Source organism: Carassius gibelio, chromosome B9 (assembly GCF_023724105.1).
Source record: "Carassius gibelio isolate Cgi1373 ecotype wild population from Czech Republic chromosome B9, carGib1.2-hapl.c, whole genome shotgun sequence".
Lineage (NCBI taxonomy): Eukaryota > Metazoa > Chordata > Actinopteri > Cypriniformes > Cyprinidae > Carassius > Carassius gibelio.
The window spans coordinates 17,846,040-17,872,448 of NC_068404.1; the positions used below are offsets into that span (position 1 = coordinate 17,846,040).

The following is a 26,409-nucleotide window of genomic DNA, read 5'->3' on the forward strand; positions in this document are numbered from 1 at the left end:
TTAAAGCTAAAATTAAAATAACAAACAATACTTTAAATAATTGAAATAAAGTATATATCCAAATCAACGTTTCACATTTTCAATTACTTTAACTTGATACACTGAAATAGCTGTATAATGAATAAAAACAGTGATTACTTGGTTTGTGATTATACAATTATGCTGTTTCATAAAAATAAAGTAAACTTGACACCAAAATTGATTTATTGGACTGTACTTGTTAAGATCCTTGTCAATTTTAATCAGTTATCAAGCTGGCCTGTTAACTAGTTAGTTTTGCATTATTTACTTTTAAATACTTTTTTACATACAACTTTAAGTGTGACTAAAGGTGTCCACATATATTTTTGAGACACCTTAAGGCCATTTCTGCAATATTAAGCTAACACCAAGTGAAGCAACAACTGTCAATGAAAAGGAATGTTTTTGTCAAGTTTCTACATGACTGATACATCCCTACGCCTCTCCAGGACTGGTTTGAGAGGGGAATATGGGTGTGGAGGATCACAGCCCAGTAGTTGACGAGTAGATGATTCCCAATCCCAGCCGATCTCCAGCCTGCTGCACACACACGGATACTGTCTGTCTGTCCGACAGGCCCACTCCACGGCCCTCTTCACTGCCTCCCAGTACATCGGTCTGAATGAAGACGAGCAGAAAGTCATGATTCCAAAGATACAAGAGTCAATCACTACACTGCATGAGGACGTGTGCTGGTACCTGGGCTCCTGGGACTCTTTTAGTCGGAGGAGAGACTCGAGCAGCCGTCCCACTTCCAGCTGCTCCACCCGGATCAGCTGCAATACCAGCAGAGTCGCTACCAGCCTCAGAATTGCAGCATGAGCCTTCACACCTGACACACAAAACATGTGACCGATTTACTGATTTGGACTCACAAACAGTCTGAAAAATAGAGATCTGATTATTTTAAGCTATATTCAGACTTAGGCTCTGAAGATCTACATGTGGCAACTAAATGGCGCATATGAACAGCTGTCTAAATGGGCAGTTCTTGCTGAGAATAAGCTGCAATATGGCCCAGACCAGCAACAGGAATGTAAGAAATCTTCTTACCAAAAGAACGGATGCCTTTCTCCTGAAGGAAGACATTTGTGAAAAAGTCCACGTCCAGGTTGAGGAACCTGCTCAGCCTGTCAGTGCACTCCCAGTATCCATCCTATATCCAAACACATTGCATATGTTCATATTCCCTCACACATTTACATACTGTATATAATCTAGTGTATTAAATCATGTGTAAACACCTCATGCTGAAGTTCAAACAGCTCATTCCAGGCCACTGGTCTGCTTATCAGTTTTCTACCAAAGCCACCAGATTCAGGGAGAGAGGGTGTTGCAGACAACACAGGGTGATTGAAGACAATGGGGTTACCAGCCCATTGCCTCTTGGAAAAATATGTACTCATCCTGCGAGAAACAGGAGGACTTAAAGAAATGCAAAAGCATGGCTGACATTTGAGAAGAAAAGAATGAGGAGGATCTGTAAAGAGAGCATGACTTGAGGTGTCAAGCTCAGTGTAGTTCTCTGTGGGACAGGAAAAGGTAGAACTCTTCGGGGAAATTATTGGAGTGATTTCTTTCTGGGAAACAAGTCCGTAGTCCATGTATTGCCCTGATTCAGATCTACTAAGATAAGAGTGAGGAGGCTCTGAGGACAAAAAATGGGCAGCAGGGTAAATGAGATGACTATCAATCAAGGAAAGAGGTTCCATTAACTCTTGATGGAGACTACGAATGCTAAAAGAACCAATACCATCCACCGGGTCAGCTACGTTAGTCGTGCCTGTCTGGGAATCAAGGCTGTGACTAATATGCACAGCCTTCAGGTTCTCTTCAGTCCAGCCCATATATGGCAAAATATCCACATCCTCCTCCGATATGATTTTAGGAATATCTGTGAATCCGATGTCAAGCTCATTCTGCTTCTGCAAAGAGCCAATTATATTATTAGTTGGTATTTTTTAATGTCATTCAGTTTAAAATAATGCACAGAAATTACTTCATGGCATATTTTACTTAGAAGTACTTTGATTCTACCTTTTTGTGCAAAAAAAGGTGATTCCCTGTGTGTACAGATGTTCACACATTCTTTATTACCAATATTAAACACTTTATTTGTGTGTAAACAATTTATTATAATGGCATGACTTACTAAATACAAAACATTAAAACATATTTTTTATATACTGTATATATAGGTGCATCTCAAAAAATCAACAAAAAAAATTGTAACATTTCAAAAAGGGAAACTTTCAGGCAGATCCTACGTGTTACAGTGTGTGTTTCTGAAGTCAGTGATGATTTGGTGTGCTGTGACATCTGCTGGTGTTGCTCCATTGTGTTTTAATCAAGTCCAAACTCAATGCAGCCGTCTACATTGAGCAATTAATGCTCCCATCTGCTGACAAGCTTTATGGAGATGCTGATTTCATTTTGCGGCAGGACTTCGGCACCTGCCCACAGTGCCAAAACCACTTCCAAGTGGTTTGCTGACCATGATATTACTGTGCTTGATTGGCCAGCCAACATGCCTGACCTGAACCCCATATCGAATCTATGGGATATTTTCTAGAGAAAGATGAGAAACAGTCGATCCAACAATTCAGACGAGCTGAAGGCTCAATAGTGCCTCAGCAGTGCCCCAGGCTGATCTAGAATTTATGGTAGTTTCACTTTTTGAAATAACTCATGATATTCAAATTTTTTGGAGATGGACCTGTATATATTGGCATTTAAAATCTCACATCAGTCAACCACTAACCAAGCTACAAATTTTTTATTTCTGAAGATAACAATAAGCTACTTAATACAGATTTGGCATTAATTCTGAAACTGGAGTTTTTTTATGTTTAAATTATCAGCAATCATACCCTCTCTTCAATGGCGACAAAGCTTGTGAAATGGGACAAGATGGAGAACTCTTTACTGAGCTCAATGATGTAGGACTTCAGCTCTGCTTTCTTCTCCTGATAAAGAGATAAACACAGCGATTCAAGTTCTTCTGTTAGCAGATCTGCCAGTTATATAAAAAATATCATCACACAGCTAAATACTGTACCTCGTGTTCTGCCTCACTGTTAGCTAGAATGCCATCTTCATAGTCTCTGATAATCGCTCTTGCTGTTAACTTGTGAAGAAACTACACACACACACACACACACACACACAACTCTACAAATACCTGATAAACAACTGATGGTGTTTCAGATTATATGAAGTATTTAAGATGTTCACTCACAGTTCCCTTTGTCTTTTGCAGTTCTGTGGCGGAAACCATTGTTTTGATCTCTTGTCCACTCAAATCACCAAACAGTGTGGCCTAAATGAGCGAATATTACACAATTCAAAACAATACACAAAGACAAATAACTGGGGATTTCATCTAAAATATCTATCTTAATATTTTACACAGGTATTTTAAATCTTGAAAAATCTTGATAGTTGATAGCTATCTTAATAACTAAAAATAACTAAGCCATGTTTGCACACTGCTGGTTACTAAATTTAAAATGATATGAAGAAAGATTTTTGAATTATTTTAGTTAATTAGATGCACCAATCAGGGGAGTGGAACTGGGAACTGAATTTACATCAAATATTTCCAAACACCACTGCATGTCACTGGCACAAATACAAACGTAATCTGTAAAAAAAACATCAGTATTTACCAGTTTTTATTTTTATTGAAATATTTGAATGTATCAATATATTCTTGATACATCTACATTCAGTGTTCATGAACATTTTCCAGTGATTATGCTAATGTGATTTAGAGTTTTGAATCAATTAATGGAAACAGTTTGTAGTGATCCACAATGAAAACTCTATCTGTAACACTGAAGAAAGACTAAAATTACCACTACATTCAAGATGTCGATGGTTTTTGTTGTTGTGAATATTCAATATATGACCCATTCCTAATTACAACTACAATAGTTATTAACAATGCAGTTTAGTAAAGTAAAGTCTGTCTACCTGAGTGCAGTGTGGCACAAATCCGTAAACGAGAGTGTGACAGTCAGTGAAGAGAGCGTGAAGCTGTGAGGGGGCTTGAACAGGACGGGACGCTGTGGGATTAAACTGCTGCCACTTCACTGCCACTGATCTGCAGCCTGGAGAATCCATACGCCGAACCTGAGCCCGCACCTGAAATTACCCACAAATCTCTTCAACGCAAGCCTCAGACTCAAGCCTGGCCAATATCGGAAAGATAATATTTCCAATTAAGTTGTTAAAAATTCAATAGAGTGTGATTCACCTTCTCTGTCCAAGTGTGTTTCATCTTTGTGTCAAAAAACTCATATGTTCCTCCACCTGCCTGAGCCAAAGCTCTGAGCATATGACGATTAGCTGTCAAGCTAGACAAACACAACCAAACTTTATGTTCAGAAATTCAGTGTAAATGAAGGAGAAAAATAAAGAGATTTGATAAAAGGCAGACCTGAGTCCGCAGGTGAAGAGGCGCGTGTGGCAGGAGTTTTCTCGGACCAGCTGTAGGGTCAGAGGCTGGTTCTGAACATGTCCATCAGAGAGCAGCAGGATGTTCCTCACGCCCCGGGAGGGAGGCAGCAGACTCAGACTCCGGAGAGGCCGCCACAGATCAGTGCCGCCACCAGAGCCGCCACACGACTGAAGAGAGGAGAAATGCAATGATACGCAAAGAAACTGAGTTTCAGAACCATCTTTAACCATTTGTAAACATTACTCACCATAATAAAATTCCTGGCTGCTTCAGATGCTTCATCTAAACCCACTGGTGCAGGAAAAGCTTCCCTGTAATCTGCAAAAACAAACATTAATAATGCTTTACAATGCATTACAAAAATAAGAGAAATAGAAATGTCCACATGATGATCAATAAAACAAACAGTATCAGACAGTTTCAGTGAGCTCTAACCAGTGCTGAAAGAGATGATGTTGATCTTCAGTGAGCGGTCCAGAGATCTGAGGACATGAAGGGCACTCCTACGGGCGTTCAGCATGGCGTCTCCCTGCATGGACTTGGAGGAGTCCAGTAGAATGACCACATCGCTCACATTAGATGGAGCTCCAGAGCCGGACACCACGCTTGACTTAAAGTCTGGATAAAACACCAGCATACAGGCCTGCAGGGATCAGCTCCGTATCAGTGTTCATTTTTGCCAGGGTGCGTAAGATGGAAAGTGGCATTTTTTGTGTGCAATAACCATGAAAGTTAGGAAAGCAGATTGGATACATTATTTCTTTACCTGACTATCTTTATCTGGATGGTTCTCGACCCACATTCTGGGCATGTGGATATTAGAAAGACCGAAGGACACCTGTAGCCCTTCAGATCCCAGTGTCTGTCCCGGTAACGTGCTGATCACTGCCTTACAGTCTGTCCTCTGAACAGGGGAAACACTAATACTGTTAATATAGTCTACTTCATTTATTTTTTATTTTACTCATTATTTTACTAAGACAATGCACCAAAACGAACTGATAACCTTGGTTTTGATGCGGTGTGAAGAGCTTAAGTTGATGATCTCATAAGGCATTTCAATGGACATAGACAGAGAAAACTCCCTGAAGACAGTGAAAGAAAATCAAACCGAGTTACAACAACGCTGTTCCTTACTTAGTGACTATCCACAGTTCAACTAGACCAGGTGCTACCCTATATAAAACATGATGTTATAAAGGTTAAAGGTTAAATGATGTTAGATGTGGTTTGTAACATTAAATATTCAGCTTTTATTCTGTTAGTCATTAGCATGTGCAATGAATTTTTAGTGAATCTTGAGTTGTTTTCCCTGTGAATTCTCCAGTATTTTAGATCTTCACCCTTCTGAATGAAGCTCTGTCACACCAATCTTTTCAACAGTGGCCTGAAACGCGACACAAGTGTCAGTCAAAATGCTAACAATCAGCCGGCCAAAAAGGATTTGAAATACAATAACAAAAGGGTGTCGTACCTGAGTTGTCTGATAAAGGGCGGCTCTCTGTTCCCATGGTGCCACGCTGCCGGACAGTGAGAAGACTATAGAGCCTGATCTGACGAGCAGCTCAGTGATGAACGTCACCTTGATCAAAACTGTGGCTCCAGGAGGAAGATTCCCCACACTGATGGTAAATACATCCTGCCTCACATAAAGACATGACCTTAAAGAAACCTTCTGAATGATACATCATCACACACACTTGAGCTCCAGATCAGTTACAGTAACTCACAGGTGCATCCTGGTCCATCAGGTACGCTCCATGGCCTTTCTCTATGGCTTGCCTGTACTCCTTACGAGCCTGCTCTTTTTCCTTTACCTACAGGACAAAAACAGAACATTGTAAATTGATGAAAAATATGTTTAAAGAGACCAGGCGGCATTTGACAAATTCTGAAAGACTCTGACCTTTCCAATGACATGTTTTCCATTGATAAAGGCTTCAAATCCACACACCGCTGCCGTCTCTTCCAGTGGAAAGACATACTTTGCTTCAATGGGAGCAGCACTCTGGTTTGTGTAGGTCTGGAATATGATGACCTGGTGGAAGTCGAGATGAAATTAATGATGCAGTTTGGAATTATATTTCAGTGTTTGGATGTGGGATTTTCAGCCTTTTAATTTGTTAATTCTGTTGCTTTTTATTTCATGCCTTTGTTCCCGTGGTCCTGATTGTGGCCATCTCTTCCTTGTTCTAGTTTTATTTTATTAGTGTTTTTTTTTTCTTCTTCATTGTGTAGTTCTTTTGGTTTACTCTGGAATGCATCATGCTCATTTTTCTTAATTTCAAAGTGCAGTCCACCGCTGTATTATCATACCTGACACAGCAGGTCCATCAGCTTGCACCTCACATTGACAGCCTGTAGAGGAAGTTTCTGACCACTGCTGTCCAGCAAACCTGCGTTCATCTCCTCCAGAGGATTCTTAATGGACTCCAAATCCTCACTGTCATCACCGGGCACTAAAGAAACACATTGGCACAAAACCACGGATTAATTTAAATCACACATTTTAGCATATTATTCTAATTTAAATTAATTTGGTAATAAATGTAATAATTTGAGAGCATTATTTAAAACAAACTCCTCCACATATAAAAGCTGGTTTCTCTCAGCATGTCCAGTTCACTAGATATTACTCACAGAAATCAGGTGTTGTGTCGGTGAGCTGTGTGAGCTGAGTGTTGATTTGAGGCAGGAACTCTTTTAACTCGTCTCCGTCCAGACTGTACTGTATCACATACTTCAGTCTGATCTGCTCTGTGTTATAGACGACGAACTCATCATCCTGTCAAATATAAACACACACACAGAAATGCAAGAGTCACATCAGATCCCACAAACAGAAGCAGAATATTTAAGTACACAGATAATGAGTAAGAAAAGCACCTCAAATTCAGAGAGTCTGTTTGGAGAGCGTTGGACTCCGTGTACACTGTGGTAACCGTCAGGAGCACAAGTCAAAGTGCTGTCTTTCTTCAGCAGGTCCTTACACCGACCCAATGCCACTTCACACACCAACAGCAGCCGAGAGCCGTCAGTCACACTGGGCTTGGAGTATTTCACACTAGTCCTAACACAGAGAAGAAAAAAACAAAATGTACATACTGGCTAAAATCTCCAGTTGTCATCATAATAATGGATTCACATTATTAATACATCTATTATATTAAGAGATGACTGAGTAATGCTAAAAACCACTGACTTCAGAGAGTCACTGAAGTAGATTCCTCCTCCGAGATTCCCGATATCCGTTCTCTCAATTCCATGCTGTTCGACTCCAACCCTGGGCAGCAGCAGACCTCTATAAATAAGGTTTAAAATTGTACATTCAGTTATTTACATGATAAGCTGATCAATCAAATTAATGACATTAAAGACATTATTATTGCACAAGAGTGATTTACTGAAAAGACACAACAAAAAGTAATTTAAACCAATGTGTAGTCAGATATTAGATTTTTGTTTTTTGAGGTTTGGTCAACATGGTATTTTTGTATTGTATTTTCCGGACTATAAGTCGCCTTTTTTTCATACTTTGGCTGGTCCTGTGACTTACAGTCAGGTGCGACTTATTTATCAAAATTAATTTGACATGAACCAAGAGAAATAAAACAAGAGAAAACATTACCGTCTACAGCCGCCAGAGGGCGCTCTATGCTGCTCAGTGCTCCTGTAGTCTACACTGAAAACATGGAGCGCCCTCTCGCGGCTGTAGACGGTAATGTTTTCTCTTGGTTCTTGGTTCTAAATAAATGCGACTTATAGTCCAGTGCGAAAATGATTATGATATATAAATAACTCTCACCGTGACAGTATTCCAACAAAACTGCTGGGACTAGTGGAGTGGAGGAGGGGTTTAATGTTGCCTAAATCCTCCCAAAAACATCTGAAGCTCCACTCCTCTGTTGACACGCAGTATCTGCTGAATCTGGAAAGGCCTGGAGTGCATATAAGGTTAATAATGTTCAGAAATATATTCATGTTTGAACTTCATACCACAATTACGTTTACCTGTCCTGAAGCAGTTGAGAGACAACATGAAACTCAGGGTTTTGTGGTGGAACAACCTCAATGCTGCACCTCAGAGCCCGATACTTCCCCAGAGACGACGATGAGGGGCTTCCCAGAGTGGCCTCACTCACATTTACAATATCTCTGATCAGCTGCAGACGACAGAAGAGTTAAAAGAGCAAAAGGTCATCTGCTGAATTGCTGAATTAAAAAGCCAAATTCAAACCTGCAAAGGGATTTATTTCAGTATTTGTCTGACTTTCATTTATTTATACTGATACCTGACAAAGGTCCAGTTTCTGAGACACAAGCTTGTGTTTGGAAGGAGGGTCGATCATTCTGAGGGGCAGAAGAGTGTTGACCTCCTCCAGCAGGGCTTTGACTTCATCCTCTTTCTCAGTCTTTTGTGCCTGCAGTAACAATCCCTCCACCCTGCTCACCTGCAGCAGCACAGAGCCAATAAACACACCGGAACCATTAAACACAGCAGATTCCTGCCAGCTTCTCCACTGCGCTGTGTGTGTGATCATCTAAGCTCATTCTCACATCATTGAGGCTGATTCTGGAGACAGGGACTGTTAGGATGTTATAAAGGGAACCGAGAGCTTCAGTCCAAACCAGCTCCACAAAGACACCAACTTCCTGTGACACAGTGCTGCAGTTCAGCTTCTCCTCCAACAGCAGCTGCCAATCAAAAGAGTGAGCAATTACTTCCCACCCATTAGTCACATGTTATACATATATCAAATGAATAAAAACAGATCTGTGTTGTGTTTATCTAACCTGCTGCAGGCTGTAGGATGCCAAGCGCTCAACTTCCGGGGAAAGTGTGTGTGTCTTTGTGAATCCCTCTGTTTCCATCTCCTTCATCAGCTGTAGATACGCTTCCACAGCATCTTCAGACGTTACGCAGAACACAAGCTTGTCCTGAACCACTGCGGACTACAGCAAGAGAGAGTCTGTCACCACAAGACTAATTCAGCACCTCCGTCACCGTCTATGATTCCAGAGATAACAACATTAATGATGATCAAACCTCAGCTTCACGCAAGACTGAACACAACACACGATACTGCTGGCCTGCTCGGCCTTTGGCACTCTGCAGCTCCAGAACAGACAAAGTCTTGGGATTAACCTGAAACACACAACCAAACACTTGCAGACAGGAAAACACTTACAAACAGTTGCGGGAGCTCATAGAATCAGCTCAAGAATGTGTGACCATACATTTTTCATTATTTAGTTTATTTTTCCCAGATGTCCAGTAATAATTCTATTGTGACTGATACATGAAGCAACTCACCCTCTCAAAAACTGAATACTTGGCCACTTGAAAATACGAAGGAAATTCAGGCAGGTCATGGTCGCCTTCTTTGTAAACTCTGTGTTGAGTGAAGGGAAAAAATGTAGCCAGGTAAACAAGCACATCTAAACAGGAAAAATGCTGTAGAAAGTGCTTACCCCCCCCCCAAAAAAAAATAATAAAAAAAACTGTTGAACAAACTCAAGAACTGACAGTGAAAAAAAACAAGAGCGCACCTGAACCTTCCAGGACGGGGTCCACTCTTCTGAAGAATCTCAGCTTCAGTCTTTGGGAGTTCAGGGTGACCTTTGAACTTCTCTTTTCCTAGTATATATGTTGACACTTTTACCGCTTAGTAGTGAAAAACAACATTATGTCAACAATGCCACGAAAATACATGGTTTAATCTCACTAAATACTTTTACACCCCAACTATAATGTCAAACTGAAGAAACTACAGAGAAAACAGATTCACTGTTAGCAAATAAAACGTATGTGGCAGTGACACTCCCATCTGTTCTGTCTCTCCACACTTTTTCATCGCACGTAAGTAAACCTTAGTTAAAGTATGACTTTAGGCAAACATCTGTTTAACAAAGAAAGTATAAGAATTCCTCAAATGAGGTACAAGAGACTCCTACCTGAAGGAGGGAGGAATTCAGAGCCGGGGTATTGCAGCTCTGGGGTCAAATTATGCTCCGTCAATGACAGGAGAAGCCCTTGATCCAGACAGCTCCACACATACTGCGTCCCGACCACTGGGATCTGCAGCTTCTGGATGCTGCGCCGCCGGTTACCGCTCAGATCCTTCACACTGCTAGTGACTACAAAAGAGCACTGGAGGACATAAACCGAGGTCAGAAGAGACACTGCAGCTCTTTAGTAACTCAGTAGGACCTATGAACATGCATTACTTATTTGAAGCATTATAAAGCATAAAGTGCTTGTTAATTTTAATCACAAAAAAATGTGGGCATGGTTAGAAAATGTTAAATAGTCATATAAAAATGGACACACTTGTACTCTTAGCAAAGGAAATTAATGGGAAATAGAAAAAAACTAAAAACATCAAAATACAGCAGGGGATACAATCTACAAATTAGCCATTGTGTAGATTAAACGCAGTATTACACATGGTTTTGTTTATTTCTATGGCACTAATCTACCTGTAGTAAATTTTGCTGTGTTATGTTTAACTACACTTAAAGTTAACAGTATCAGAGGGTTCAACAAATCAAATGTCTGTAAATTGTTTAAATAGTGTATTCTTGAGAAGTGGGACAAAACAGGGTGAAAAAAAAAAAAAAAAAAAGATACCTTGTACTCAGACAAATTAAACTACATTTATGTATCTTATATGTACTATTAATGATACACCTCCCAAATTTCCTGTTTTTTAACAAAATGTGCTTTTTTTTTTTTTTTTTTTACCTTGGACTGCATAATATAATTTCAACAAAACATTCTCATGTTAGCAGACAGATTACACTTTCACATGTGACCAACAAATCCAAAACAAATACTGTATATCATAATGAAATATTATCTAAATATTCAAATGACAGAGTTGACATCTGACGGTGGTGCCGAAAACCTCTCAAATACATTGAATCGGTCAATTACTGTATTAAAACAAACACAACAAACCACACTCATGTTTATAAAGTATGTTTATAAAGCTTTTATTCAAGAGTCACATTTAAGTATTTTGATATATCATCAAACACAAAATCTTATGGTGGGACATCTGAGGGTGTTGACAAATTTGCCATTTCTTTCACAAAACCAGTGGAGTTCATGTAGTAGCCATTTTTTTTTTTTTCTGTTGATGCTAGGTGCTAATGAAATCTGCTTCAAGAGAGTAAAATAATCAAAATATTTCAAATAATTTTCTCAAAAACTGGAAAATAGGGTTTTGACAAAGGAAATGTTAATATTAGGATTTAAAATATTCTAGACCTATAAAACTCTGACCCTGTCTGACACTGAACTGTGGCAATGGGGTCCTTTAGAGTGACAGTGGTAGGCTATTCACTGATTTTAAATATTTTTATTTTTGAAACCAAAGAGCAGTTACTCTTGCTGGACCCGTTTTGTCCCATGACTGAAGAATGACTGACATGTAATTTGCAACCCAAATCCTATAAACAAATTCTCAGTGTAGCTGCTCTTAATTTGAATAGCACAAAAAAGAAGATAAAAGAATAAGATTAATAAATGAACAGGAACCTCTTTATTGATGACATATGAGATGTTTCCTCCATTCTCCAGAAGAGCTAATCTCAGTTTATTCTTCTCTTTAAAAGGCAGGTTCTTCACATCTAACACCACAGTACAGTTCTCAAACACTGTCATGGTCGTGGTCCCAGTGTGTCTGGATATTTGGAGAAAAGCGAAAGAACGATGAAAAACTGCGATGAATCCCGCAGTAAATATATCAATCACATTAACTGTGAAAATAATAATAGCATGTGCATTACACATAGACTGGTTTTGCATTGGCGTATGAAACCAAAACATGTCTGAGTAAACACATTCTCTTCGTTAAATAAAAAAGGCTTTATGCACAATACTTATTTTGGCACGTCCACAAAACATGTTACATTTCTCAAATTGCAATATTTATCTTGATAGAAAGTAGTTACAGTCTCTCTTGCTAGTTTTGTCGTGTCATTCGCTGACAGAAGAGTATCTTACCGTGGACACAGTCAGTCAGAGTCGAGTGACACGTTTAGGTTTTGAGAAAATATGAAGAAGTAAATACTCTGCAGTGTAAAGTAGACACAAGTGCTTCCTGACTCGTACATACAGTAAAAACACGCCTCCATTCCCCCCAGGGATAAAAACATTTTGCAGCGTTTCCACCGGCATTCACTAAATTCCAGGGGTTTCACATAGACAGTTTCATTACCAAGTTCCTGGTACAAATGTTCGTAAATGTAATGTAATTTCGGTGGAAACGCGGCATAATCTGCCTCTGTTCAATGGATTTTGAAGGCTCATGATACCCCAGAACACATTTTTTTTAGATGGGAACAGATATTTAGTAGCTGCGCATCACTGAAAAGACCAAAAGCACTCAAACCACTCATAAATGTTTGTTGAAATTGGTTATTTTAGTGTTTTTCCGAGCAATTTCATCTTTTCGGTTTAAAAAGCAAAGTGGAGATTTGGGCCTGGGAGTGTTGTGGATAGGCTTGCAGGTACACATCTACTTCAGCTGGCCCTGAGCTAATCTGTGCATTTATTCATGAGAGTGACATCACATCACACTATTTTTTGTCCATTTTTATACAGAAATAAATGGTCCATAATTATGAAATGTTATAGTCATAACAAATCCCCCCAAAATACCAAATATAAAAAACATTATTGAAATGAAAATTCATAAAATTATTTATTATTATTAAGATCATGGTCTCCAGTCAGTTTCAACACAAGTGTGACACCCAAAGTAACAATACCAGAGGGTTAAAGGTTCGGGGGCCGTATGGCCAGATATTACCAGAAAACGTAGCAACTAATCTGATAAAATAAACTATGCAACTAAAAGTTACTTTAAAATTCATACATAACCACATTCAGAAATACAAACATAAACAATTTTAATCAAACAAGTATAAAATTTATTTTATATTGAACTTTTTTTTTTTCAAAAGCAGCATTATGTACAATATTATACACAGAACTGCCTGTACACAATTTGAGTAGCATTTACTACAGCTTTTCTCCAATTACAATTGAGTATAAGTATTCTTTTATTAGAAATACAAACAACTGCATATCAGAAAAAATGTAGAAACCTTAAACGTTTAGAAGCTATCAAGCAAAAAAAATTTTTTACATAAAGGTCAAACGTTATCCTTGAAACAACATATTCCTATTCCAGTGATTAAAAGAATAAGAATGTGTAAAACAATGTAAAACTTGCCCAAAGAACTGCAAGTGTTAATCAGGAATATTAAGTAAATAAATAAAACTTCAGAGTGGAATAAAATTTGAACATTGAGTCACCATGCACAAACTAATAACCTAGGCTGAACACTTTGGCATCTGGCTTTAACTAAAGGTGGTCTAAGGGGGGGAAATCTCCTGTATGACCTGGTTTAAAATCTCATCTATGACCTCACAATCATAGTTCACTTGGTCGAGGTCCAAGGCAGGAACAAAAGTGACCAATAACCGGGCGATGCTGCACCGCAGCTCCCTCAGCCTGATGACAGAAGAGTGAGCAGAGTTATATATGTGCATCAAAACGTGACTCCTAATGAGCATGTACAAGTCAACAAGTCGAGAAGGCTCTTACTTGGTCGGCATCACTGCGTTCTCTCCCTCGACGGGTCTTTTACTGCTCTCTCCTTGCTTTTGGATCCCATTCACAAGGTTTGCAGCTGATCTTGTGCTGCATGTTTGTTCTGAACTAGTGTCACTGTCCTTTAGAGTCTCTTGCTCTCTTGAATTGCTCCACTCCTCTTTTTGTTTCCTCAGCTCTTCTACTTCTTTCTGCAACTGTACCCAGTGAGCTTTCTCCTGCTCCAAGCTCTCCAACTTTGGAATATACAATTAGTGGTTAGTAAAATGAAATAAAGGAAATAAATAACAGTTTAAGCATGACTCATCAAATAATGGCCATCCCTGCAGAAATTACCCAGAAATTCCCAGCATGCCTCTTTAAGGGATAGTTTACCTAAAAGTGAAGATTTTGTCATTAGTTACTCACCCTCGTGTCATTCCAAACCTGTAAGAACTTTATCTTCGGAACACATTTATGATGCAATCTGAGAGCTTTCTGACCCAGCATAGACAGCAAGGGTACTACAACATTCAAGGCCCAGAAGCATGCAAAGGTAATATTTTGCTCGATGAACTTTTTGAAGTGTCAACGTTATTTGAAACCGATTTTCAATAGACAATTAGAAATCTTTAAAACCAAATTTTATTAAAATGCCTTCATGTGTTTCAAGGATAAATGAAAGTCATATAGATTTGGAACATCATGATGGTGAGTAAATGATGGCAGAATATATATATAATTTTTGGCTAACTAACCTTTAACAGCATCAAAATTGTACTAAGCTGGAAGAAAAATTCATGCTGATCTTTTCAGCAGAGAGTACTGTCATTTTTTTAATTAGTTACAAGAATTTAGAGAATCAAAACACCCAGTTTCTCACCTTAATTCTCAGCTCACTGCATTCAGTGTTGCGATTGTCCAGCTCTCTTAGAAGAAAGTCCACCTGAAGAGCCATTTCATCATCTACATTTTCACAAACGCTCGTTGTTGACGATTGTTCCTTCCTCTTAGCCTCATCCTGTGCCTCTTTTTCAGCTTTGATTTGTAACAGCTCCTCCTGTTTCACTTTTAGCTCATCCCTCTCTTGCGTAAGCTTGTTGATGGACTGGGTGGCCTGTAAGTAGAGAGTCTTATAGTGCTGTTCCTCTGATGGATCTGTCTGGATGCTCTGATGGCTGCACTTCTTCCTCACGGTGAGATTTAAAAGCTTGATTTCTTTCTCCTGAGCTTGCTCTCTGAATTCATCTCTCTCCCGAGCTGTGGCCTCTAGAAGATCTAGCAGGTTATCCTGTTGCTTCTGTGCTTCAAGTGTTGGCATAAGGTTTATATCTATGTCAGAAAAAAGTGAGGTCTTGGAAGTTGATGCCACACCTTCCTGGTTTTCAGACTTTGCATGTTGTTCGAAACTGATCTTATTCTCCTTGGGTGTCTTCTCTGTTTCTTCAAGATTTGGTCTGGAAACTTCTATGCTACTACATTGATCTATTTCCATGGGACCTTTGATTTCTGTATCGGTACTTGTCCTGCTTTCCACCTTAATAGCGCTCTGTTCCATCATTCTCGCATCATTCTCAGTCTCTTCTTTCTTGATCCCACCTTCTTCCTTTCTTACCTGCTCATCTTTCTCCGCCTTGATAATGAAATGCTCTGTTTGGGTTGTTATGCTTGTTTGGCCATTGGAGGTCGATGCCTCCATTGTTTCCTTTCCGGTGTTTTCAGTTCCCACGGAAGCTTGATCACTGCACTCCATGTACAATCCTGGTGCATCTTTGCTGGTCTTGTTTTCCATCTTCACCTTAGAAAGGTCAAAGGGTTTCCGTCTTGGTGTGCTGTTGGTCTCATCAATAACCACATCATCATCGTCACTGCTCTCTAAATTGTTTTCGTTGACTGCATTGTCATCATCGTCTGCGATCGCCAAAGGTGAGGTTATGACATCTGATGTAGCCGCGGATGTGGATGGACTACCTGGTGTGTCGCTAAAGTGGTCATGTAATGTTCTTGCTCTTTTTACAAGATGGCTCTGGGATAAATCAAGATCTCGCTTTGTTCTGTAGAAGACAGGTTTGAAATCATGTTGTGTGCAAAAACAGAATTAAGAAAGAATAAATGGAAATACGTGTGTAAAAAGAGAGAGAGGAAGAATGAGAATGATGTACCTTTGAGGAGTGGAGAGGGACCTGACATTTGAAATCACTGGCATGCTGTCCGAGGGGCTAGAATCTGTTCAGACACAAACAATTAATCAAATAATTTAGATCCCGGATTCAATAAAAATGCACACACAATTTGGCCTCACCAGACTGTGAAGGGGTCATTGGATTGAAAGGGCTCATTGCTTTCAAAGGGGCCGCAGGTGATCTGGGTGAGGAAGGGCTCTAGGAAAACAAAAGGGAAGATCAAAACTTTAATATGTTCTAGGAACTTATAACTGCTTAACTAAGCTTTGGTTAAAAAAAATGCAAAAACTTACTTTTTGGTACCGCTGACACACAAGGTCAACTTTCCTTTTAAGATTCTCCTTCTTTTGTAGCTGCTCTGCAGTTTTCTGCTGTTCCTGCCGCAACCTGGTTTCTTCCATCTTATCACAAACGAGAGAAAAGACATCTGAGTAACAAGCAACACCACCACTGGATGGAGAAATCCAGAAAGATTACATGAGAGGACGATACCTGAGTTCTTTGCTGCTCCTGCTGTTTTTTGAGGCTTCTCTCACTGTGGCAACATAAAGAACGTCAGTGTCTGACTATATCACCTGGTAATTCAGATTTAGTTTTCTTAATCTTATCACTGACTTATCTTAATTTTTATTTGGGAAATTCAATTAATTCATATTCAGATAAAATAAATAAACAGTTGTAACACATTTTATCACTCACTACTGTTTGTATGTTTTCAGCCAGTCTGAAGTTTCATCTTCAGAATCTTCAGCTTCTTCTGGTTCTTCACATCGCCTGGATGTAGAAAGAATAATTGTTTGTGCTAAGACATGTTCAGAGATTTGCATGAACACGCACACTTACATTTGCTGATATCTACATTGCATGTTTAGACGAAAGATTTTGTACATCGGTCAAATACATTGAAATTAATTTTTGTGTTTTCACACATCCTGTCTGTTCAACGATGCAAGCCCCTGAGGAGAAAAAAGGTAAGATGGTCACAGGTTGCTTTATTGAATTAGAAGAAATTCTGGTTCACACCAACATGTTAAGACATAAACGACAGTGTTTACTAGAATACTTGCTAAAACTGGTATTTTAACATAACTTTGTGTTTATGTGAAAGGAATACATTTTTAGAGGCTAAGCGTATCCCATCGTGCATCATGTTCTGGAAATAAACTGTGAGACTTTTTGCTCAGATCCCGTGAGATGTCACAGCCATTACAGTGCAAGTTAAATATTATTAATAATAAGATATTACATCCATATTGGTGGATGAAAAATAAAACTGATAGTTAAGATAGCTAGTGCATGGTACATTTTTGTCATATCTATTTTTCGGCATGTAGTCACAGTCACCAGACTTCATCTTACCTTTTTACACATGAGACATGTGATTTCTCAGAACATCCCTTTCAGTGATATCTCTCCTTAAACAGCTTACAGCTACTTTAAATGTAGGTTAAAAGTCACTACTCTATAATTTTCCTAGGACATATTTTCCTTTTTCTTGAATCCTGCTGGAGGTTAATCATTTTAACAAGCTAAACAATGAAAAGTCAGATCAAACAAACCTGAACTGGGGGTCTGGATTAAATCGACAGAACCATTTTTTAGGGAGCTTATTCATGTCAATTCCATCTGGAAGTTTCCTCCATTTCAGACAATCATCACACTGAACCCAGTTCTGGTCAGGACGCTTCCTTTATGTTAAACAAGGAACAAGAGTTATGTATGGAACAAGAAATAAATCAAATGTTTTGAAATTGCATGTGAGTGTATACTAACGGGATATCTTCCATAAATACTGTACTGCTTAATCCCTTTTTATGGCGGATTGCTTTCCAATAATCTTCCAGTTTCACACCCAAAATGTTCATGGTTTTCCTGTGTGGACAAATAATAAGCAACTTAGACTGCTATATTATATATTTCTAAAACTTAAAAAATTTGTCATTAACTCAAATAGAAAAGAGCTTGTTAATTTAGTTCAACAGTCCAGTATGAGAACAGAACTTAACAAGTGTTCGGGCAATTCTTGTAATTACCTGAATTGACTGTAACCCTGCCTGCCTCATCAAAAATCAAACGCTGAATTTCAAATGTGCTCACAAAATAAGATATTCATAATTAGTCAAAACAATTTTAATTCAAATAAATATTCAGAATCTATAATAAATTTGACCATAAACAGTACGTTTATGGTCCAGGAAGTTCTATATGTACTTACACACGTGTCAAACTACTGGAGGGCCACTTTACTAAACAGTTTTGCTCCAACCAACTGCAACACACCTGTTTGGAAGTTTCTAGGGCCGTGTTCAAAATCACCCCTTACACCCTCAATCACTATTCCCTACATTAGTCAACTAACTGATATAGTCCAATTGACAGAGTGAATAAAAAACAAGGGAGGGAATTCAAGACACTGATGCTGTGTCCGAAACCGCTCCCTATCCACTATATAGCGCACTATATCGGGTGCCAGCCATTTTGTAGTGCTGTCCGAATTCTGAGTGAACGACTTCATTCCCTAGATTCGTCCATGTGACGAGTGGGGCAGGGCCGAGAGCCGTGGGAACAGAGAGAGGCCGGTGGAGTGACTGGAAATGAGCGACACCTGCGACACTCACCGGTCTTGAGTCCCAAGGAAGTATAAAGAGGAGGAGTTATGACAGTGAAGGACGAGAGAGGACCAGGCCTGGATTTTATTTTGTGTTTTGGTTTTGTTTGTGCGTAGCAGTCGTCCGCGAGGAGCTGTCACGCTGTTTTGTGTTTATTTTGTTATTAAAGCTTTCATTTAAATGTCCGCCGGTTCCCACCTCCTTCTTCCCTTGACTATGAAGTTTATAGCGTTACAGTCCACTACTTTTTACCCACAATTCATTCAGATTTCGAGTGTACAACCGATGTACACTTGCTGAAGCACTATTTCCCACAATCCAATGTGGAGAAACGGCGAGCTGGAAGCGGGAGCGGGAGCGAGCAAGTTTGAATGAGAGATGCCGTTTACATCTTTATTATTTCTGCTTTAACGTTTTTTCATACATTATTTATATTAGAATATTATGTGGGCAATAACTCAGTTTAATATTTTACTAATTTAAGGCGGCATCGTTGTTAACCTGCAAAAATGATGATAATTTGGTGGATAATTAAAAAATGTTTGTTAATCACAGTAGGTAGCGTATTCACTCTGATGTAAAATAAACATGTAACAACAATACATAAAATTATGAACGAATTAATGTGTGTTTATTTTTGTTCTCATTATTTTAATAGCATTTAATGATTATGATGTAAAAGCATTACAAAAAGAAATAATTATATAACATCGATGAAACTACAAAGCTGACACAAGGTATGCATAACACACTATACAGGGATTTGTGAATGAGTGAATGAGAGAGCGATTTTGGACACAGCTTGAGTGTGTTCTGTCTGAGACAAGAGAATTCGGACATTGAGCGCACTGCAGATGCAGTTACTTTTGCATAGTTTGTGCTTGGTAATCTTGATCTTAATAGTTTAAAAAATGAATCTATGAAAAAAACATTTTTTTTATCAGGTTTTCGTTCCTATCATAGTACTGAGATTGCCCTGTCAAAATTTCGAATGACTTATTTGTAGGTTCTGACTCAGGACTATATCTATATTCATTTATTTACATAATTGAATTATGGCTATTCTCTAGCCATTGAGTGTACATTGGTTGTAAAATCCTTATTACGGCAATGTGGGATTGAATAAGGGCACTCAATACCATCCACTATGGTTTCGGACACTACTACAAATGACCATTTCCTTAAATAGTGCCCTATTTAAGGGCATTGGGAGCGATTCTGGACATTACTAAAGACTTGATTTAGCTTGATCATGTGTGTTTAGGGTTGGAGCTAAACTCTGCAGGACAGTGGCTCTCAGGAAGCTGAGTATGACACCCCTGTACTAACAGAAAACAATATTAACTTACACTTAAATTGTTCTAAACTAACATTACAATAACCTTTATAGTATTATTCTCACCTGTACTCTTCTGTGTAGTCAAAGTCCTGCTTGTTGTGTGTTGGCTTAAGGAAGTTGCACTCAATCACTGCAATGACTCCCACTCCTTTTCCATTTGGCTAATTGCAAAATCAAGATTAAAATTGCATTCAGATACTCCAAGTAGTAAAAATAATAAACTATAAAACATTACTTTGTCTCACTAAAGTAAATGGCAAAGTGGGTGTTTAGCTACAAAGCAATAAATAAAAAATGTAAATAAATACCTTGGTTTGACATCCAACACGTTCATAGGCTTTGATGAGCCTGTTTTTATGGTACATCATGACTCCATAATGGTCTTTGCTCTTTGTGTTGTAGCCAAATATGATGGGAATGCTTTCTCTCTGACAAGAAAAGACTTAAGGAAAGCTCACTATGTAATATATGTATTCAGTGAGTTGGTTAAATTCATAAAATAAAAACCAGAGTTTGTCAAGTTGTTTTCATGAACAAACAATTCTGTCTTACTTTAAAAAGTTAACACCTATTTCTCCAAGAACTAAATTTCAAACAGGGAACAGGAAATCACATCTTGCTCCTATATGATTGGTTGGGATACATTTAGAAAGTTGGGTTTGTATTTATCCTTTTCAATGTTTGCCAGGCTTTTAGAGATCAGCTGGGTTTTCACTTTCTGTCCACGAATGATAATCTGCATTTTGGGCTTCAAGTATAGGATACTACAGTATGCCTACAAAAAGATAAAATGAAAACAAACACATACAGTATTACTGTTATGTTCTGTGAGCTGTAATGCATAATGAAGTAGACACAATGACAATACAATGTGTAGACTGCAATGTGTTAGACCTTCTCAGCATAGGAGGGTAAAGTACTCACCTGCAGGGAGAAATCGCTATCTGGGCTTGACTGAAATGAGTGAGACGGTTGCTTGTACTTCTCCTTTTCACTCTCATATACTTCAGATGGGATCTGAATGTCATAGCGGTCTGTGTCAAAGTCAAACTCTGATTTATCTGTGGATGTTCTGTAGCAGAAAAAAAAAAGTTCCTGAAACATTGAATCTATCCATTCCTGGGCCTGGTAGATCAAGAGAATGGCACTAGCTACGCCAAACACCGCTCTGATCTACAAATTCAGCAGATCTTTTGATTCTCACTTGCGGAGGTTCCAGATGATGATTCGTGTTCCTGTGGAATCTGTGTCGTAGAGCGCATTGATGGCATTGAGCTCACAGAGAAGCTCCGCCTCTGTCTGGAACAGAGAGTAGCGCAGGATATCTTGAAGACTTGCCGCGTGTTGTGACTCAGGTCGGAGTGAGAGGAAAGGTCAAGGATACAGACATCAAATCGAGAATAGAAATATATGCTTACCTAACTCTTACCTAAAAACAACTTAAATTATTATTGAAACTCATTCAACATTTAGGCCTACTCTTGTCTTTGCTTATTTAGAAGGTAAGGATATATGACTGTCCGATGCGTTTGAATGAGACAATGGGTACAATGACGTTCTCCGCGTGTATCTCCTGAAGATACGTCTGGGACAGAAGGCCCACACACATGGACTCTCCATTCTTGGAAAACACAATGGTGTCCTTTCCTAAGCGCATGGACCCAGACTTAAATCCATTGCCGTAGAGGCCCACAGGGACATGGCCGTTTATAGTCTCCTTGTCACTGAAGCCAAAACTGAGAGGGAGAAGAAAACAGTATGTAATCTAGAACATTCTCGTTCACCATTCCTGGCTGGTGGAATGATTTTCCCAGCCCTATCTGGAATGCTGAATCCCTGACAATTTTTAAGTGACAGCTGAAAACTCTTTCACTTTTAGCGAACTATTTCAACACTACTTGACTTCATCTTAAATTAAAAAGGACTGAAAAAGTATTTCTCTTTATTTATTCCTTCCCTTTCTAGCTTGAACTTATTTGAACAATGCCTAAAACTTGGTTTTATAAGAACTTCCTGTGTCTATTTGCCTCTTTAAGAATAATTGCTTAATGTATCTCCCAATTGTAAATCACTTTGGATTAAAGCGTCTTCAAAATTACAAAATGTAAATGTTGTATAGTAAAACTTTTAAACATTAACATTTTTTTTATACTTTTATTCAGCAAGGAAGCCCTAAATTGATCAAAAGTGACAGTGACAGACTTTACTATGATACAAAGAAAAACAAAATTCAAATAAATGCTTTTTTTAATCAAAGAATCCTTAAATAAATAGTTCTAACAAAAATGCTAAGAAGCAATTGTTTTCAACACTGATAATGGGCAATGTTTCTTGAGCACCATATTAGCATATTACAATGATTTCTGAAGGAATTTTTATATCATTTCACAACTTTACAGGTTTTACTGTATTTTTAAATAAGAACATTCATCAAAGAATCTAAATTACACTGTTTCCACACTTCGTTTAACAATTAACTTTGATAATAAGAAAGGGCTCTCAAAGGGTTATTTCACTCAATTTGTTACTCACCCTCATGCCGTTCCAAGCCCGTAAGCCTTCGGAACACAAATTAAGATATTTTTGATAAAATCTGAGAGCTTTCTGATCCTCCATATACAGCAATGCAACTGCGTTACACCAGAACGTAATCAACATAATCAGCGTTGTTTATGTGCAGAATGTGCGTGCTGTATACTGAACATAAACAAGGCTGATTACGTTCAGGGGTACTCTCCAAAATGGTGGACTATGGTAACTCTAACAGTAAAGAAATGTTGAATAAATTATGTTATTATTGTTTTCTTTGCGCACAAAAAATATTCTCGCAGTTAGAATACTTATTTAAATTCTAACACTTAGAATACTTAATATAAATTATGATTGTACCCCTGAAGTCACATAGACTATTTTACATATGTCCTTGCTACGTTTCTTGGTTTGACATCCAACCAACTTGGTTTGCTCTCAGATTCTATCAAAAATAGCTTAATTTGTGTTCCGAAGATGAATGAAAGTCTTACAGGTTTGGAACAACACGAGGGTGAGTAATTAATGACAGAATTTCCTTTTTTGGGTGAACTAACCCTTTAAATACCAAAACAGCATATGAGAATGATTTATTAAGGATCATGTAACCCAAGTGTATGCTAGTAGTCAGCATTGGTTTGTGTTCTCACCCACCTGAGCATTTTGTACATCTTATCGTAATTCATTCCTGCGCCATTATCCATGAAAATTAGACAGTCTTGACCTCTGATTGATGTCCTATCAATCCAGAACTGTTTGGCACTCACATCCGGGTCGTAAGCATTGTCTAAGGTAGAAAACATATTTGATCAGATTACGCATTTTTATTCGACTTTGAGTGGATGAACACCAATGGAACATAATTAGTCTTATATTTTCTTTCTTGCCTCTGGCTAGTGATACATCAGATGCAATAACATTTCTCGCATAATTCATTACACACAGTACAAAATGTCACCAAGCATTGCCAATATAGGCAGGGATTTGTTAACATGGGGAAACTAGGCTACAATTTCATAGTAATCTACCCCTTGAGGGCACACATCCATTGTTCCAAACTCACACATATTATCACAATGAACAATATCAGAACAGAAGATATCGATAGTTTCGCTCACCTATCAGCTCTGCAATAGCACTGAAGGGCCAAGTGTGGCTGGTGGAGTTGGTGTGAAGGAACTTTGGATTAAGCTGTAAAATGATCAAAGAAACAGGAAACTATAAGTATACACTAAAAATACATTTATATGAAACTATGCACTGATGTATAAAGCAGTGGATCTGGTCATCTGATGGTCATTCTTCACAACCCTCTACACTGCGACTAAATCTTCAAGACTAAATGATGTCTAATATTAGCCAATGGCTAGGATTTTACTTGCCAGTGTGTGAGTTGGAGGCTAAGTATAAGTTTAGTACATATATTTTCACTCGACGAACACTGATTGAGGGCTTCAGAGTTTCACTCTCCATCAAGCGATCTGTGCTGATTTTCAGTCCATCTGAATGGATGTGCAACGCACCTGTATTTGACATACCACATAAACTCTAGTGTGAAGTCGCTATGTCTCACACACACACACACAGATATATATATATATATATATATATATATAGAGAGAGAGAGAGAGAGAGAGAGAGAGAGAGAATTGATGTGCTACATGTAAACGATATTCTTTGTTGTATTTTCCTGTCAAAATAATGGCGTTCCTTTGGAATTCTTCAGCTTTTAAGAAACGCAGGGTTTTCTGGTAGTGGGTTAATGCACAAACAGCAATCTCATTGGCTGGCACTCACCTATTTTCATCCCTGTTTTGATTACAGCAAATCAGTTCAAGCGAACGCACAAAACCTGATTTTTATTTATTTTTATAAACACTTAATAACAAGAATTTAACCACAACAACTTCAAAATACAACTTCATAATATGAAAAAATAATACAAGATAAAAAGTTAAAAAAAATGTTTTTAATAATAATTTAAATAAATGAATAAATAAAACAAAGAACAAACTAATAAATAAACCAGAGAGGGAAAATTATACAAATTTAACCTGTTAACTGTCCCCTGGCCCTTCGGTTGGACGCCTACATTTACTTCACTATATTACAATTAAATCCTAATCTAATCATCACGAACTATATATCGTTGGAAAGGTCTAAGACTCCTAAATAGATATCTTATTAATTTTTTATTATTTATTATGTAGGAAAAGTATTAAGATTAATTTATGGCAAGAGCGCACCTCAAAACACTACATCATAAAAGGAGCTCTGACCTTTTTCATAAAAAGTTTTCTTTGTTGCCTTTTTCTCTATCACACTTTAGAAATCATCAGAAATTATATATCACATGAAAACTTAAAATCTCTAAATTCATCCTTTGAAATCCATTTTAAAATCAAACATTGCATTACCATGAAAATAGTACATCAAAATCATGTTACATGAATGATAAAAATTTAGGTTTGGATCATGCACTTTCAAGTCTATATTCAAAAATGTAAGTGACAGTTAACAGGTTAAACATTGAAAGCAATTTTTGACTTTTGAATGACTTTTTGTTTTTTTTATGCCAATCAAAGATCAAACGTAAAAATTATAGTCAACCAGAAAAATTGACAGTATTCGGTTCTTACCCAAAACTTTACACATATGAATAAACATTTGCCAAGTATAATAAAAAGATTAATAATATATTGAATCCAAAAGTGATAGTTATAATAAAGTAAAATAATATCAAAAGTAGTGATACATATTCTAACATTTGTTTAAACTGAGAGATAGGTACATAACTCATTCCAAAACAATTTAACACAAATACTTTCAGATGTACAATGGTTTCCTCTATATCACAGAAAGTACTTTTTTGTTTTCAATATTTTGCATATACTTATTAAGTACACTATTACAATGGTAGCATCTATGTAATATTTTAAATGTTACTTATTTTACAAAACCTGATTAATATTCATCACTCCAGCAGCTCATTAATCCTTAGTAATCCTAATGTGTTTAATAGTTCTTATTAGTAGAATTACATTGTGTGGAAAATAAGATTTTATTATTTTATTTTTTTTACCTTAAACTACATAAACACATTTAATTACCAAAACACACAAAATAATGTAGCAATTCCCTTTGGCAGAGAAACGAAACTGAAAATAATATCCGATTTTTGAGCATTTCTGATAGGACAACGAACACATACGTCACATCAAAACAAATGCACGATCCTGACATTAAAAGATCATATACCGTTTTCAATGCACTGTGAAAAAATATATGTTTTTCATTGTTAAGAGAAAACACATAGTTTATTTAAGATTAACGTTACATCTAGTTTGTCAGTATGTCAATGACATGCTAACAGTGTAAGAAGTTATTTGGTTTAAACTCTCAATGTATCTATTATCATTACGTCTATTAGCACAGTGTTTTCTACCACGCGTTAATTACACATATCGGACAAAGAAATTTATTAAATATTCATACCGCACTTAGCGGGATTCCTCTCTCTGTTTGCACAGCAGCCATCCTTGAAATGCACTAACCCGCGACGAGACAAAACTTCCTTTAAAACGTGACTCCGACTTCCGGGAGAACTGATAGACAGTATTTTCAAAATAAAAGCTCAAACGTTACATACATTGAATTAATA

The 26,409-nt window shown here is 37.8% G+C and overlaps 2 protein-coding genes across 2 annotated transcripts; both read right to left on the bottom strand.

Moving 5' to 3' along the window:
- Positions 1-186: 186 nt before the first annotated feature.
- On the bottom strand, positions 187-12,771 carry LOC127965192 (protein mono-ADP-ribosyltransferase PARP4-like). The gene is given in 34 exon segments (XM_052565853.1): positions 187-639; positions 721-853; positions 1,075-1,177; positions 1,266-1,946; positions 2,892-2,987; positions 3,080-3,160; positions 3,260-3,340; positions 3,997-4,167; positions 4,280-4,379; positions 4,463-4,650; positions 4,731-4,801; positions 4,919-5,126; positions 5,250-5,387; positions 5,490-5,568; positions 5,827-5,870; positions 5,958-6,122; positions 6,214-6,300; positions 6,390-6,521; positions 6,800-6,942; positions 7,124-7,268; positions 7,370-7,553; positions 7,686-7,784; positions 8,289-8,359; positions 8,361-8,421; positions 8,495-8,646; positions 8,776-8,934; positions 9,041-9,178; positions 9,278-9,436; positions 9,531-9,629; positions 9,798-9,876; positions 10,034-10,121; positions 10,439-10,634; positions 12,027-12,171; positions 12,495-12,771. Coding segments are annotated over 33 exon segments (4,659 nt in total). The 5' UTR covers positions 12,153-12,171; positions 12,495-12,771; the 3' UTR covers positions 187-437.
- A 629-nt stretch (positions 12,772-13,400) lies between these two features.
- Positions 13,401-26,336, bottom strand: LOC127965193 (MORC family CW-type zinc finger protein 3). The gene is made up of 19 exons (XM_052565854.1): positions 26,244-26,336; positions 23,867-23,939; positions 23,403-23,535; positions 21,732-21,955; positions 21,424-21,580; positions 21,144-21,291; positions 20,863-20,994; positions 20,528-20,647; positions 20,283-20,380; positions 18,045-18,143; positions 17,831-17,959; positions 16,971-17,045; positions 16,764-16,806; positions 16,565-16,672; positions 16,391-16,469; positions 16,251-16,314; positions 14,972-16,142; positions 14,104-14,345; positions 13,401-14,010 (listed from the first exon to the last, which is right to left on the bottom strand). Exons 1-19 carry the CDS (start codon positions 26,283-26,285, stop codon positions 13,872-13,874), a joined length of 3,276 nt encoding a protein of 1,091 aa, XP_052421814.1. The 5' UTR covers positions 26,286-26,336; the 3' UTR covers positions 13,401-13,871.
- Positions 26,337-26,409: the final 73 nt, after the last annotated feature.

Bases quoted from the DNA above. Each gene is read 5' to 3' on its own strand.
- LOC127965193 (XM_052565854.1), bottom strand. From the start codon at position 26,285: ATGGCTGCTGTGCAAACAGAGAGAGGAATCCCGCTAAGTGCG. The intron at 21,956-23,402 runs GTGGGTGAGAAC...TCTCCCTCTCAG, and splicing joins AAGATGTACAAAATGCTCAG to TTTTGGCTTCAGTGACAAGG. The intron at 14,346-14,971 runs GTGAGAAACTGG...TATATTCCAAAG, and splicing joins GCAGTGAGCTGAGAATTAAG to TTGGAGAGCTTGGAGCAGGA.